This window comes from Natrix helvetica (genome assembly GCF_964273705.1).
Source record: "Natrix helvetica genome assembly, chromosome: 14".
NCBI classification, from domain to species: domain Eukaryota; kingdom Metazoa; phylum Chordata; class Lepidosauria; order Squamata; family Natricidae; genus Natrix; species Natrix helvetica.
In genome coordinates, this window is record NC_138564.1 from 10,969,511 (window position 1) to 10,985,676 (window position 16,166).

The 16,166-nt window shown below is 47.5% G+C and overlaps 2 protein-coding genes across 2 annotated transcripts in view; one reads left to right on the forward strand and one right to left on the reverse strand.

Moving 5' to 3' along the window:
• Positions 1-16,166, reverse strand: part of GCN1 (GCN1 activator of EIF2AK4) — a 56,077-nt gene that overhangs the window by 19,953 nt on the left and 19,958 nt on the right. Inside the window, exons 24-38 of the mRNA XM_081966532.1 lie at positions 16,066-16,158; positions 15,021-15,101; positions 13,432-13,575; positions 11,486-11,613; positions 10,271-10,460; positions 9,184-9,254; positions 7,735-7,900; positions 6,898-7,092; positions 5,522-5,768; positions 4,755-4,876; positions 4,031-4,145; positions 3,740-3,919; positions 1,260-1,480; positions 1,061-1,129; positions 322-460 (exon numbers count right to left, since the gene is read on the reverse strand). Of these exons, the coding sequence (XP_081822658.1) occupies positions 322-460; positions 1,061-1,129; positions 1,260-1,480; positions 3,740-3,919; positions 4,031-4,145; positions 4,755-4,876; positions 5,522-5,768; positions 6,898-7,092; positions 7,735-7,900; positions 9,184-9,254; positions 10,271-10,460; positions 11,486-11,613; positions 13,432-13,575; positions 15,021-15,101; positions 16,066-16,158 (2,161 nt within the window). The remainder of the gene's footprint in view (positions 1-321; positions 461-1,060; positions 1,130-1,259; positions 1,481-3,739; positions 3,920-4,030; positions 4,146-4,754; positions 4,877-5,521; positions 5,769-6,897; positions 7,093-7,734; positions 7,901-9,183; positions 9,255-10,270; positions 10,461-11,485; positions 11,614-13,431; positions 13,576-15,020; positions 15,102-16,065; positions 16,159-16,166) is intronic.
• The window catches only part of CIT (citron rho-interacting serine/threonine kinase), a 211,089-nt gene continuing 209,180 nt past the window's right edge, over positions 14,258-16,166 (forward strand). The window contains exon 1 of the mRNA XM_081966276.1: positions 14,258-14,262. The gene's annotated coding sequence lies outside the window, so the exon portion shown is untranslated. The remainder of the gene's footprint in view (positions 14,263-16,166) is intronic.

The following is a 16,166-nucleotide window of genomic DNA, read 5'->3' on the forward strand; positions in this document are numbered from 1 at the left end:
GAAGGAGGAGGAAAGGAGGGGAGAGGGGAGAGAAAGTTGAGGGGAATAGAGGAGAAAGAAAAAGAAGGAAAGAGAAAAAGGAAGAGAAAGAGAGGGGAGAAAGGGGAGGAAAGGAGGGGAGGGGAGAGGAGAGAAGGGAAGGGACGGGAGAGGGGAGGGGAGGAGAGAAACCAATTGATCTACCTGGACCTACATTTGTTTTTGCAAGCATCTCATGAAAGAATCACAATCTCAAACTCCAACATTCATGAACAAAAGAAGAAAACTGTAGGGCTTGGCATACGAAACCCATGTGCTGAGCCCCCACCTGCTCCCTCTTACCTTGCGCAGCCCCTGACCGATCGACTGAACTCTGCTCGTACGTCAAGGTTTCCATCAGCCACGGCAGGAGGTCTTCAAAGCAAGATTCGCCCATGCCTTTCACCATGGCGCCCAGCGCCTTGGCAGAGACCGTCCGCACCTGAGGGTCAAGAGAAAAGCTACGGCCACCCGAGAAAAGAGGAGAAATGGACAGTCTACAATAGGGGTCTCCAACCTGTGGGCCGCAGCTCCCGAGTGGGCCATGAGGGGTTTGCAATCATCAGAAACAGCCATGCGTGTGCTGGCCAGTTGACTTCGGCCTTCTTTTTCGCCCGTTTTTCGCCCTACGGAGGCCCTACAGAGTTTGGGAATGGACTTCCGATTTGTGTGTTGGGCCATTTTTTGCGGAAGCCTCCTGAAGGCTCCGGAGGGCGAAAAACAGTCCTATGGGCAAACCAGAAGCCCATTCCCAAACTTCCGGGTTGCCCCGTAAGGGCCATTTTCCGCCCTCCGGAGAGCCTCCAGGGGGGTGGGGGAGGCTGTTTTCGCCCTCCCCAGGCTCCTAGAAAGCCTCTGGAGACTGGGGAGGGTGAAAAACTGGTCCATTGGGCAGCAAAAGCCAGGGTGGGGGCCGCGCGCATAGCATTATGGGTGTGGCACGCCCGTGCATGACCCCTCCCCTGCACTCCCCTCATTTTGGCACGCAATGGGAAAAGGGTTAGCCATCACTGGTCTATGAAGAAGCAGAAGGCAAACTGACCTCAGGCACAGGGTCCAGAAGAGACATTTTCAATCCAGGTGTGACACTAGGCAGGTAAGGAGCCAGATCCTGAGAGAGAGAGAGAGAGAGAGAAACAGAGACAGAAGGCAAGAAATGAATTGGAGGAATGTCTTAAATTCCTATTTGGAAGCAGATGGAATCTTTACTTCTTCCTCCTCCTCCTCCGTCCCCAGCCTACCTTCTGGTCCGTCAAGGAGTACATATTCCCGATGATCTGAGCAGCCATTTTCCGGGTGTCAGTCGAGCGGTCCTGAAAAGCCCGCTGGACAATAGGCATGATGAGAGCCAAGGAAGGAGCGTCGATGAAGTGGACAAATTTGGTTTCCAGCAAAGTTTGCAGGCACTTCTGGGTCTTCCTGGATGGGTCGGTCAAGGCATCCAGCAGCACAGGTGCGATGGCTGTTTAGCGGGGCGGGGGGCGGCAGCAGAAGGAAGAAAGCAAAGGTACACAATGGTGAGAAGACCATAGGCTTGACCACCGGCTCATATTTATGACAGCTGCAGCGTCCCGGGGTCGTGTAAGCACTTTTTGCGACCTTCTGACAACCAAAATCAATGGGAATCAACAGATTAGCTCAGGCTCCGGAGCCGCATGTGGGCTCTTTTATCCCTCTGCTGCGGCTCCCTGTCGTCGGTCGGCTCCAGTTGATAGGGCTTTCGGTTAGGGCAGGTAGAGGAAAAAGGACGCCACACTAGGAGGAGACTCTATGGTGGGGGAACCAGACTTCCGGTCAGCAGAGGAAAAAGGACGCCGCGCTAGGAGGAGACTCTATGGTGGTGGGGAACAAGATTTCCGGTCAGCAGAGGAAAAAGGATGCCGCGCTAGGAGGAGACTCTATGGTGGGGGAACCAGACTTCCGGTCAGCAGAGGAAAAAGGATGCCGCGCTAGGAGGAGACTCTATGGTGGGGGAACCAGACTTCCGGTCAGCAGAGGAAAAAGGACGCCGCGCTAGGAGGAGACTCTATGGTGGGGGAACCAGACTTCCGGTCAGCAGAGGAAAAAGGATGCCGCGCTAGGAGGAGACTCTATGGTGGGGGAACCAGACTTCCGGTCAGCAGAGGAAAAAGGACGCCGCGCTAGGAGGAGACTCTATGGTGGGGGGGAACCAGATTTCTGGTCAGCAGAGGAAAAAGGATGCCACGCTAGGAGGAGACTCTATGGTGGGGGAACCAGACTTCCGGTCAGCAGAGGAAAAAGGACGCCGCGCTAGGAGGAGACTCTATGGTGGTGGGGAACAAGATTTCCGGTCAGCAGAGGAAAAAGGATGCCATGCTAGGAGGAGACTCTATGGTGGGGGGGAACCAGATTTCCGGTCAGCAGAGGAAAAAGGATGCCGCGCTAGGAGGAGACTCTATGCTGGGGGAACCAGACTTCTGGTCAGCAGAGGAAAAAGGATGCCGCGCTAGGAGGAGACTCTATGGTGGGGGAACCAGACTTCCGGTCAGCAGAGGAAAAAGGATGCCGCGCTAGGAGGAGACTCTATGGTGGGGGAACCAGACTTCCGGTCAGCAGAGGAAAAAGGACGCCGCGCTAGGAGGAGACTCTATGGTGGGGGGGAACCAGATTTCTGGTCAGCAGAGGAAAAAGGATGCCACGCTAGGAGGAGACTCTATGGTGGGGGAACCAGACTTCCGGTCAGCAGAGGAAAAAGGATGCCGCGCTAGGAGGAGACTCTATGGTGGTGGGGATCTGGACTTCCGGTCGGCTCCAGAATTGAATGGGGGGGCTTTGTGGCTCTTTGAGAGCATTTAAGGTTGCCGACCCCTGGTTTAGCTAAACATCTATTTTACTAACTCAATGGCTGTGGTGCTTCGCTTAACAACTGTGGCAAGGAAGGTTGTAAAACAGGGCAAAGCTGGCTTAACAACAACCCTTTTGCTTAGCCACAGAAATTCTCCCCCCCCCCCAATCGTGGTCATAATGTTGAAGATTAATTTATACAACCAATTTTGTTGTATTTGTTTTGTACAATGACAATAAAGGCTACGGTACTACAGGATTACCAGAAATGGAATGTGTTAGCAGTTATTTGGCATCATGAACAAGAACGGTGTGGAATTCCGATCTGTTAAAAATAAGCCAAATTACCGTATTTTTCAGAGTATAAGACGTACCCTTTTCCCTCAAAAAAGAGGATGGAAATCTCGGTGCGTCTTATACACCGAATACAGCATTTTGTGCCTCCCGAAACCCCGCCCCCTTCACCAAAATGGACGTGCATAGCTTTTAGGAGGCTTGTAGAGTGCTCCTGGGGGCTGGGGAGGGCAGAAATGAGTGAAAAACGGGCCGTTTCTTTGCTCAATTTTGCCCCATCCAGCCCCCAGGAGCACTCTACAAGCCTCCTAAAGCAGGGGTGTCCAAACTTGAGAACTTTAAGACTTGTGGACTTCAATTCCCAGAATTCCCCAGCCAGCATGGCTGGCTGGGGAATTCTGGGAATTGAAGTCCACAAGTCTTAAAGTTCTCAAGTTTGGACACCCCTGTCCTAAAGACTATGCACGGCCAATTTTTTGCAAAAAAAAAAAAAAAACCCTTTAAAAAACAAAATTGTCTTTTTCAAAATCTTGGGGCGTCAAAACACGGTAGTCAAAGGGGGAGGGAAAATCAACCATCCATGCTGACACAGACACCCCCCAAAAAATCCCCACCGTCTTACCCAAAATCTCAGGGTTCCGGATCACCGAGCCGATCTGTCGCAATGCCTGCTGGCCAGCTTTCTGGACCTTGACGTGAGAATCCGTCAGCACCTCCGTGAGCTTCGGCACGATGTTTGGCAAGCAAGAAGATAGCTGCTTGGGAGCACAATAAGCCATGGCTCCCAGCAACTCCACCGACCCTGGGGGAGCGCACGAGAACAGAAAATGACCCAACAGTGAAAAAAAAGGCCTGGTAGCACGTCTCCAATTTTTATTTTTATTTTAATAAAAAGCCAGGCACGAATTCTTACCGGCTTTGGTTCGCCACGAATCCTCCTCAAGAGCGGCTAACAAAGAAGGCAACACCAACTTGACTCCGTGGGCACTTAAGTTGCTCATGACAGCTTTGGCACAATCATCAGCAGCCTTGGGCAAAATAGATTTGGAGGGGGAGAGGGGGGGATCAATCCCTAAGAGTAATCTAAGAGGAAACAACAGCCTAATCCCATTAACACTGACAGGGCAGCCTGGACTGAGTTAAAAAAAACTGCCCAGTCAGAGGAGGCGTGGTCATCAATTACAGAACTCAGTCTCTAGGCTCATGGACAAAATTAACCCATGCTTGGATTCCCCAAGCAGCGCACAGGAGAATAAGAGCAAACCCCATTCCCTTCCAACACTGATGATGTTACCTAGTTGGGTAATGAGGCTTCCCCAGCAGCACGAAGCCGAGTCCTCGTCCCGATAAACCCCTTTTATTGAATTGACAGTGAATTCCTCTCCAGCAAAGTCTTTCCTCTCCCACAGCCTTTCAAGATAGTTCACAGTTACCGACCTTTATCGGGCTCAAAGAGTGGCCAGGCCGAGATCTTGGCAGTATTCTTGTCTCGGAGTGCTTTGGTGTACGAAGAGGGGGCTCAGAACATTGACCCCTGTTACAGCAGAACCTCTGCAGCCAACCGGAATCTGAGCAGAACTGGCCCAGGTTCTACAGAACCCAAACTTCTCAAGGGCTGCCGGCCAAGGATGACTTACCTCCCGAACGTACTGATTGCCGTCTCCGAAGCAGAGCAGCAAATGGGGCAGTACATGAACCACGTAGGGCTCGAAGAGCTTCCCCAGCATGGTGCAGAGCATTTCAAAGGCAAACAAAGCCCCTGGGGAGAGAAGAGAAAAAAGCTGCCTAAATATTTACCCACAAAGAAATAAAGGGTATAGTATAGATCTTGGGATGGACGCGGTTGGCTCAGGGGCTTAAGATGCTGAGCTTGTCGGCAGTTCGGCGGTTCGAATCCCTAAAGTGAGGAGAGCCTGTGGCTTAGAGATTAATGCATCTACCTAATATGTAATCAGGGGGGAGGTGGCTCAGTGGCTTAAGACGCTGAGCTTGTTGATCAGAAAGGTGGTTGGCAGTTGGGCGGTTCGAATCCCTAGCGCCGCGTAACCAAGTGAGCTCCCTTTACCCGTCCCAGCTTCTGCCAACCCAGCAGTTCGTAAGCACGTAAAAAAATGCAAGTAGAAAAATAGGGGCCACCTTTGGTGGGAAGGGAACAGCGTTCCGTATGAAAACTGCCTGAAAACAGCCCCCCAAAATGCCCCCCAAAACAGGCATATATGCGCCGGAAAGCTGGTCTTCGGGTTTGAGCACTCGGTTCACCATCATTGGACTAGAAGGTCTCCGAGATCCCTCCCAGCCCTAGGATTCTGCGTTTTACCAGAAACGAGGAGATTAGGGTCCTAATCTGGAAGACCGAAAGTCCTCAAGACGTTGAGAGGGGAAGGGTGAGGATCCTTCGACTCACCTTCCCGCCGCCGGAAGTTCTTCTTGTCCTGGATGGCATCGGTCAGCTTGGCCATCATTTCCTGCTGCTTCAGGGAAAGGATGCCCAGCCCTTTCACCAAGCCAGCTAGCCCGTAAGCGGCTCCTTTGCGCTCGGCGTACTTATCGGATTCCAGCAGAAGTTGCAGCAGCTTCTGGATCATGCTGCCCGCGTCTTCTTTGATGGCTGGCACGAGAGGCGGTAAGCAGCTGGCCACGGACTCCTGAACCTGCAAAAAGCCCCCAAGCAGATTGTTTTAGGCGGGCTGCTAAACGGCTGCTACCCTGTTTCCCCGAAAATAAGATCTTCCCGGATAATAAGTCCAATTGGGCTTTTGAGCGCATGCTCAAAAGGAAGGAAAAGGAAGGAAGGAAGAGAAAGGATGGAAGGGAGGAATGGGAGAAAAACAGAAAGAAGAATTGAAAGCAATGAAGAAAGATAGAAGGAAGGAAGGAAGGAAGGAAGGAAGGAAAGAAAAGGAAGGAAGGAAGGAAGGAAGGAAGGAAGGAAGGAAGGAAGGAAAGAAAGAAGGAAAGAAGGAAAAGGAAGGAAGAGAAAGGATGGAAGGAAGGGGGAGGAATGGGAGAAAAACAAAAAGAAGAATTGAAAGCAATAAAGAGAAAAATAGGAAGGAAGGAAGGAAGGAAGGAAGGAAGGAAGGAAGGAAGGAAGGAAAAGGAAGGAAGAGAAAGGAAGGGAGGGAGGAATGGGAAAAAAACAGAAAGAATTGAAAGCAATAAAGAAAGATAGGAAGGAAGGAAGGAAGGAAGGGAGGGAGGAAGGAAGGAAAAGTAAGGAAGGAAGAGAAAGGATGGAAGGGAGGAATGGGAGAAAAACAAAAAGAAGAATTGAAAGCAATAAAGAGAAAGAGAGGAAGGAAGGAAGGGAAACGATGGAAGGAAGGAAGGAAGGGAGGAAGGAAAGAAAGAAAGAAAGAAAGAAAGAAAGAAAGAAAGAAAGAAAGAAAGAAAGAAAGAAAGAAAGAAAGAAGATAGAAAGGGGGAAAACACATTTGTGAGTTCCTAAGCCACGTAACTCCCTCTCATTGTTTTACCGTTTCCCTGAAAATAAGACCTCCCTGGATAATAAGCCCAATGGGGCTTTTGAGAGCATGCGCTAAAATAAGCCCTCCCTTAAAATCTTGCAACATAGCAGCAGCCACGAGGTGACCACGCTCGCCGCCTTCTGCACCTTAAAAATAATAAGATCTCCCCCAAAATAAGGCCAAGCACTTATTTTTTGGGGGGAGGGTGTCTAAAGAAAATAAGACCCTGTCTTATTTCTGGGGAAACACAGTGGTTCTAAAGTAAAGATGCTCATATCTCTCAGCAAACATCTCCAAGCCAAGGAAGGCTCACCTGTTGGGATGGCGTAGAGAGCGCGGCGATCAGCTTGGCCACGATGGGTTTCACTTTCGGATCGCTTTTGTCCAAATGTTTGGCGAGTGACCCCATGAGAATGACCACGCTCTGCCGCACGGCGTCGTAGCTGGCATCGTTGGGGGCATTCTTGAGGAACTCCTCAAAGACTGGCAGCAAAGAGTTGACACTCTCCTGGGGAAAAAAATAAGGGTAGCCAGAGGAAGTGGGTGACCGTGGAAAACAGGGGATAAGCTGAAAAACGTTAACTTTGGACTTCTAGGTCATTCATTACCAAACTAGGTAACATAATCAGTGCGTCAGTAAGGTAATGTCAGCAAGAACAGGAAGCTCAGAGATCACCAAGGACCCCACAATTGGATTGAATCGAACAAAAGATCCAATTGTCCAGACTCTGGCTGCTTCTCTGAGACGACGCCCAAACATTTCACTCCAATGTTCAATTTGTATATTAGGTAGATGTATTAACCTCTAAGCCACAGGTTCTCCTCACTTTGTCAGCTGTACCAGGGATATGGGACAGAGCATAAGGCTTTCCTTTCCTTTTATTTTACCAACAAAGAAATAAAGAGAGACTAGTATAGATCCATTTCAAGCCATTTAGCTCTCGTCAGCTACCCATATCCCTTCGAGAATTCGAACCCGGGCTGCTTGCCTATTAGGTAGATGTGTTAACCTCTAAGCCACGGGTTCTCCTGGCTTTTGTCGGCTACACCCAAATTTCACTCAAATGTTAATCGTTCGCTCCCTGATGGGAACCGCCCTGTACCGTCAACAGTTCTGAGTTTAACAGATTTTGGACGAATGCCAACCTACCTTGCCATGAGTATTAAGGGCTGAGAGGGCAGCGTCCAGCATGCACTTTCGAACTTCGGGGTGACGATCGTTGAGGGCATCGGGGACAAAGAACTCGAAAAGGGGCTTCACCTGGGAGCTTTCCAGGTGCTGGGAAAGCTTATTCAAGGCCAACGCGATGCCACACCTAAGAGAGAATTTCACCTTTAGTGGTCATCGTGGACAGTTATTGACAAGAGATGTGGTGGTGCAGTGGTTAGAAGGCAGGATTGCAGGATGACTCTGCCCACTGACAGCAGTTCGATCCTGGCCAGCTCAAGGTTTGACTCAGCCTTCCATCCTTCCATGTTGGTAAAACGAGGACCCAGATGGTTGGGGGCAAGAGGCTGACTCTGTAAAGGGAGGGCTGTATGAGGCGGTATATAAGCTTAAGTGGTGGTGCAGTGGTTAGAGTGTAGTACTGCAAGCTACTTCTGCTGACTGCTGGCTGCAGTTCGATTCTCACTGGCTCAAGGTTGATTCAGCTTTCCATCCTCCCGAGGTGGGTCAAATGAGGACCCGGATTGTTGGGGGCAAGAGGCTGACTCTGCAAACCGCTTAGAGAGGGCATTAAAAGCACTGTGAAGTGGTATATAAGTCTAAGCGCTAGTGCTATCTATCTATGCCTGTCTCTCTGTCTCTCAATCTATCTAAATGCATTGTTGCACACTAACTCTGCCCACTGCCAGGAGTTCGATCCTGACTGGCTCAAAGTTGACTCAGCCTTCCATCCTTCTCTTAAAATGACGACCCAGGGTTGTTGGCGGCAAGAGGCTGGCTCTGTAAACCGCTTAGAGAGGGGCTGTAAAGCACTGTGAGGCAGTTGTTGTTGTTAGTTGCAAAGTCGTGTCCAACCCATCGCGACTCCATGGACAATGTTCCTCCAGGCCTTCCTGTCCTCTACCATCCTCTGGAGTCCATTGAAGCTCACGCCAACTGCTTCGGAGACTCCATCCAGCCACCTCCTTCTCTGCCGTCCCCTTCTTCTTCTTTTGCCCTCCATCGTTCCCAGCACGAGGCTCTTCTCCAGGGAGTCCTTCCTTCTCCTTAGGTGGCCAAAGTCTTTGAGTTGCATCTTCAGAATCCGGCCTTCTAAAGAGCAGTCAGGGTTGATCTCCTCTAGGACTGACCGGTTGGATCGCCTTGCAGTCCAAGGGACACATAGGAGTCTGTGAAGCGGTATATAAGTCTAAGCGCTGGTGCTATTTTTTTGCTAATGTAGTGACCTTCAGTTGTACAGAATTTTATTCTCCCTTAAAAGCCCGACTAGCAGGCCCTTGTAAAAGAATTGCAAGAATCAATCAAAACATCTGGAGAATCAAAACATCTGGAGATACTTATCCTTAGTTTCTACTACCTTGCCTTGAAAAAACAACAACTCTGAAGTCCATCATTTTGTGTGGAAAGGATGAGAAGGATATGTAGTCTTACCTGGCTTCCCATTGGTCAGGTGGAGACTCCAAGATCACCCGTCCCAAGGCATCCAAAACTGGCGGGGGTCTCTGGGGGGGAGAATGAAAAGCATTGGATGACAATCCTTCTCTCACTACCGTCAGGGTTCCGATGGATGCCCTAATTAAACCATGAGCCTTGAGCCCGGCTTCAAAAGAAATCCAGTTATTTATTAGGAGCAACATGTCAGCCACGGACCCAAGTGAAGCCAGCTCTGACCCCACGTAATTTATGGTCCAATTATGACGCAGTTTGACGCAGTTTCCCCCCTTCCCCGAGTGTGTGTCATAAATCGGGCTGTAGAGATCACACACCCCTCCAGCTGCTGTGGGTAACCAGGGATGTCTTTTGCTGCTGTTTCATTGGTTTCCCATCCCCCCCACTTTCCTAAGGCAACTCAAGAGCACGTATTGATGACGTTATCTAGTTGGATGATGAAATGTCCCAAAGAAAACCACCAAGCTCAGAGAGCATCAAGGATCTCACAATCGTTGTCTTCCGCCTCCTCCTTCCTGCAAACCCCACTCCCTTCTAGCACTGTTGATGTTAGCTAGTTGGGTAATGAAGTACCAGTATCTTGTCAGAAAACCATCAAACTCAGAGAGCATAAAGGACCCCATAGTTATTGTCTTCTTCCCCTCCTTCCTTCCTTCCTTCCTTCCTTCCTTCCTTCCTTCCTTCCTTCCTTCCTTCCTTCCTTCCTTCCTCCTGTCTGCAAACCCCACTCCCTTCTAGCACTGTTGATGTTAGCTAGTTGGGTAATGAAGTACCAGTATCTTGTCAGAAAACCATCAAACTCAGAGAGCATAAAGGACCCCATAGTTATTGTCTTCTTCCCTTCCTTCCTTCCTTCCTTCCTTCCTTCCTTCCTTCCTTCCTCCTGTCTGCAAACCCCACTCCCTTCTAGCACTGTTGATGTTAGCTAGTTGGGTAATGAAACATGTGCAAGGAAACCACCAAGCTCAGAGAGCATCAAGGGCCCCGCAGTCCAGAGCTACAAGTATTCTATGGGTAACCTATGGACTCCTGATCAACCAGGCTCATGTTTCCTACTACCAGGGCTTACGTAGAGCTTCTCTTGATAAATCTCCATCAGTTTGGCCATGACATCCTTCGTCTGCCTTCGATACTCTTCAACCGCCTTGGAAAGGGCTTCGGCTCCAGCCTGGCGCACCGCCTGCTCATGGTGGATGACATCTTGGATGAGAATGGAGCAGATGTCCGGTTGCAACTCTAAACCCATCGATACCCACAGCCTAGGAGACAGGAAGATTGGAGCTTTGTCATCTCCCAGAAAGATCCCTCGGGCAAAAAGGGCTGGACGGCTCAGTCTCTGCCCTTCCTCCCCATATAACGCCCACCGCAGATCAGAGATGCAAAGTCAGATAAATTCCATATTTTTCGGGGTGTAAGATGCACCTTTTCCCACCCTGGAAGAGGGTGAAAATGTGGGTGCGTCTTATACACTGAATGTAGCCGCACCCACCCACCGTCACCCACCCTTTGGCCTCCCAGCAATTCACCTCCTTGCAGCAAACGGGGAAAATGGGGCTTGTGGAGGCTGCAATGGGCTATAGCAATCCCTGCAGCCTGAAAGAGCTGATGATCGGGAGGCTTGTGCTTAAACTGAAAGTGAAACTTGCTGTTTGTTCCACAAGTCAAATTGCTGGGAGGCAGAGGCAGACTGCTGGGAGGCAGAGGCAGACTTTTTTTTTTTAAGCAGGCTGTTTGCTGGGAAAAGGTAAGTCAATAACTATAAATGCCTATACAATGTTCAAATTATTAGAGTTGTTTTTTAAAGTGCTTTATTATTGTTCTAGGCAGCTTAACAAAATGAAGGAGCTTTTTAAAATAAATGCTTGATCTGAAGAGGCCCAGAGCTATTTTATCTTCTTTTAAAGAGCAGAGAATAACGTATACTTCCAGAAAGCCACATCAATTTTAACAGCATCTGGACAAGTATAGCATGAAATGTAACACTACAAACAGTGTATATTGTCTGTACTGTTTGCTGTTTGTTGCAAGGAGGCAAATTGCTGGGAGGCAGAGGCAGATTTTTTCCGCCCTTGTTTTCCTCCCCAAAAGCTAGGTGCGTCGCATACTTCAGAGTGCCTTATACTCCGAAAAATATGGTAATTAGGGATGTTTTCCTACAAGTATGGCAAAAAAGCACATCAATTTTAACAGCATCTGTACAAGGGGTTATTTTTGGTCTGGAAGATGGGGAATGTCTAGGACGATGAGCTTACGGTTTCCTCTTTCCAAGGACAGGCATGCCTACCTGTCTGCCAACATGCAGATTTCGTCTTCCCTGTCAAATTTCACCACCCAGAGGCGGTGCAAAAGGTTCACTCCATTCTTCTCATCGCTGTCTGGAGTGGGTAAGACCATCTGGAGTTCCATCAAACCCTGCGGGCAAAGAAGACGACTGTTAGGGGCAGAATTCTTCTGAATAGGAGCTGTATTCCACCACTACCCCTCCTCTTACAGTTAATCCTTGACCTACGACTTTAGGCCAATCACCAAGAGGTGGAGAGTTCCTGCCTTTGGCATGAAAGCCAGACCAGGTGCCAGTCCCACTCCCTCACTTCACAGGGTTGTTGTTAGGGGGGAAATAAGAGGAGGAAGGTATGTTGCACATGGTGGCAGCCTTGAGTTATTTGCAGGGGGTGGGATTCAGCCGGTTTGGATGAACCAGTTGCTAATTTTACATCTGGTTTATCAAACCGGTAGTTGAAAGGATTGGCTGGCCCCGCCCCTCCTGCCCCTCCCCTCCCAGGAGTCACCACGCGGCCCGTTTTGGATACCAGGTAAATGCAGGGCCCACGTGGAGGGCTCTGGGAGGATGAAAAACGGGCCTCCTGGAAGTTCTGGAAGTCTGGAAATGGGCCCGTTTCCAGCCTCCGGAGCGCCTCAGGAACTTGGGGGAGGCTGTTTTTGCCCTCCCGGAAGCTCAAGAAAAGCCTCTGGAGCCTGGGGAGGACGAAAGCCTCACCCTCACCGCCATGGTGCTGGAAGCCAAGTAGGCCATGCCCACACCCACCCAGCAACTGGGCAGAGAACTGGTTGCTAAAATTTTTGAATCCCACCCCTGGTTATTTGTAAAAAATATGGACCATGGACCACGTTCCTCCAGGCCTTCCTGTCCGCTACCATCCTCTGGAGTCCATTTAAGCTCACGCCAACTGCTTTGGTGACTCCATCCAGCCACCTCCTTCTCTGTTGTCCCCTTCTTCTTCTTTTGCCCTCCATCTTTCCCAGCATGAGGCTCTTCTCCAGGGAGTCCTTCCTTCTCATTCGGTGGCCAAAGGATTTGAGTTTCCTCTTCTAAAGAGCAGTCAGGGTTGATCTCCTCTCGGACTGACCAGTTGGATCACCTTGCACTCCATCTTATCTATCTATCTATCTATCTATCTATCTATCTATCTATCTATCTATCTATCTATCATCTATCTATCTATCATCTATCTATCTATCATCTATCTATCTATCTATCTATCTATCTATCATCTATCTATCTATCTATCATCTATCTATCTATCATCTATCTATCTATCATCTATCTATCTATCTATCTATCATCTATCTATCTATCTATCTATCTATCTATCATCTATCTATCATCTATCTATCTATCTATCTATCTATCATCTATCTATCTATCTATCATCTATCTATCTATCATCTATCATCTATCTATCATCTATCTATCTATCATCTATCATCTATCTATCTATCTATCATCTATCTATCTATCTATCTATCTATCTATCTATCTATCTATCTATCTATCTATCATCTATCTATCTATCTATCTAATCTTTTCTATGTTGTTATTGTTCTTAGTTGCAAAGACATGTCCAACCCATCGCAACTCCATGGGCAATGTTCATCCAGGCCTTCCTGTCCTCTACCATCCTCAAGCTCACGCCGACTGCTTCAATGACTCTCTATTCAGCCACCTCCTTCTCTGCCATCCCTTTCTTCTTCTTCTTTTGCCCTCCATCGTTCACAGCATTATTATTGGTCATATTACCTCATTTTAATTGTGAAGAAATTTAAATGAACTCAACCCAGACGTAGTTTTTCAACCCCGTCTCAGGCCGATGGTTGAAAAGTCAAGTGCCACCCTCAGTGTAACAAAACAAGATTTGGATTTGAGTGGCAGACAAAACATTCAGGTCCTGTCCCCAAACATCCCCTCAACTCCAAGAGGTTCCAACTGACCCGGAGAGCTGCATCTCGAACGTTCCTGCAGGGGGACTGCAGAGCCTGAAGTAGGACGTTTATCTCCTCTTGTTCCGCGTAAGCGCAGCCGTCTTCTCCGCCACTACTGGCGCACAGGGCTGTCAGCGCCACCGAACCCAATACCTGGACAAGAATAAGAACTTGAATCAGGCGAGGAATGGTCGAAGGACATCGACGGATTAAAGCAGGACTCTCTTTTCTTAAAAAAATATTTATACAGTTTTTCCTTTATATACATAAGTGCTTAACGAACAGTGTATTGTCCGAGTCAATCACTTATACAAAATACTAATAGTAATACTACTACTGATACTACTACTGATAATAATTTTGCAATAGTAATACTACTTCTGATACTACTACTAATAATAACAATAAAAATTTTATAATAATTTTGTATTTATTTTATAGTTATAATTTTATAAGATACATCAACAAATTGCAGCTTCTTGCAATAACACCAGCGGAACTGCAAAAAACTGCGCTGCTCGAAACATCATCTATTTTAAGAGGGTACTTGGCTAGGACGCTGGCAGCAACCCGTATCAACCATTAGCACCAGTCCATGGTATTTGTGATACATTTTTGGATGTTCAGTTGACTGAGTTTCATGTTTAATGAATAACGAATAATAATAAGTTCAGTGATACCCATTGTCATCGAGGCACTTGGTACCATGTCTGAGAATTTTATAAAACACATCAAGAAATTGCAGCTTCCTGCATAACACCCGCGGAACTGCAAAAAACTGCGCTACTCGGAACATCTTATATTTTAAGAAGGTCCTTAGTTGATCCCTAGGACGCTGGCAGCAGCCCTGTATCAACCATCAGTGCCAGTCAATGATATTTGTGATAAATCTTTAAATGTTCAGCTGACTGAGTTTCATGTTTAATGAATAAAGTATATAATAATAATAATAACTACTACTTATATCTAGCAGTCATCTTTCATCATTTAGTTATACATAATCTTTTATCTTCTAATTTCTATCGCTTTTATCTAACCCCTGGTGAAACAAATGTCATGTTAAAAAAAAATTCTGATTCTTCCTTGTCTTTTATTTTTAACTAGCTGATAACCCAGTGCTGCCCGTGTATTTATTCATCTCAACCCTCCTTCCATGAATGTCGCCACAATTTCTAACATTGGAATTTTTCCCTCTTGCCAGAGGGAGCCCCCTTATGGAGTACTGTGATGCCATTACCACAGCAACCCCACAGCGCTGCACAGTAGAAGCCATTTTAAGGCAGTACGGTAGAAGCCGTTTTAAGGCACAACAGGCTGTATCTTAACAGAACACACATCCCGAGGGGTGTTAGGGGTGTCTTACCCTCACAGTATTTTTCTCCAAAGAGTAAGTCATCTGTGTACCAAGTTTGGTTGAAATTGTTCGAGGCGTTCCAGTTATGCTGGGACACACACGCACACACGATTTCAATCTATCCATCTCCACACATTCTAGTATCTTTCAAATTATATTTTCATCCGTGGGTAGGACACTCTTGAGGATTTGCATCTTCCCACTCTCCACCCCACTTCTCTGATCAATGGGGCGACCGACTGACCTGTACACGGGGTGATCCTGTCCCGATAACTTTAGTCAAGAGCAACAGCATGTCCGTACGAGGAAGTAACTCGGGACCGTTCTGGTCGTTGGCCACAAAAAACAGAGAGAGAAGAGTTTGGTTGCTATTGAACTGCAAAGATAACTAATTCCCCGGCTTATGACCCCCCGTTGAGCCCAACATTTCCGCCGCTAAACAAGAAGCGTCATAACACGAGCTTCGCCCCATTTCATAACCTTGCTTGCTGCCGTTGTAAAGTGAATCACGGCAGCTTGTCAAGTTAGTCACACGGTCATTAAGTGAATTTGGCTTCCCTGTTGACTTTTCGCTTGGCAGAGGGGATCACATAAGCGCAACCGTCATAAATATGAGTCAGTTGCCAAGCGTCCGAATTTGGATCACATGACCACGAGAATGCTGCCGCGGTCGTAAGTGTGAAAAAAAAATGTCCTTTTTTTTTCCTGTGCCGTTGCAACTTTCAATGGACACTAGACGAATGGTGGTTGGTTGAGGACTTTTAAAGAGAACCTTTAGCTAAGTTGATTCAAAAGTTGGGGGGAGGGGAGAGAATCCCACTTTGAAAGCAACCTAATAATGGCGTGGAACTTTTTTAAGTTTTCCAGTATATTTAGAAAAACGTGAGAAAAAGGAAGAAAAATATGAAAAAGAAGAAAAACGTGAGAAAGAAAGCAGAAGAATGTGAGAAAGAAAAAGGTGAAAAAAAGGAACTAAAATGTGAGAAAGAAGGAAGAAAATGTGGAAAAAAGAAGAAAAATGTAAGAAAGAAGGAACAAAAATGTGAAAAAGGAAGTAAAATGTGAGAAAGAAGGGGAAAAATGTGAGAAAGAAGAAAGAAAAATGTGAGAAAGGAGGAAGAAAAAAAGAAAGAAATAAAAATCAGAGTTAACAGAAGTCCTCGACTTATAAGCGTCACTAAGCCCAGAATTATGGCCATAAGTCATTGACGGTGATTAAGAAAGTCACACGACCGTGCCCAATTTTACGTCTCTTGGCGGTCAATAGAAAGGAATCAGAGGAATTTCACCTCATCCACCAGCCAGTTCTCGTCATTAGTAGAGGACCGCAGCTGAGCATGGACGGTGATGATCTGCAAAACCTTCACCATGAGCTCCTCCTTCTCTTCGC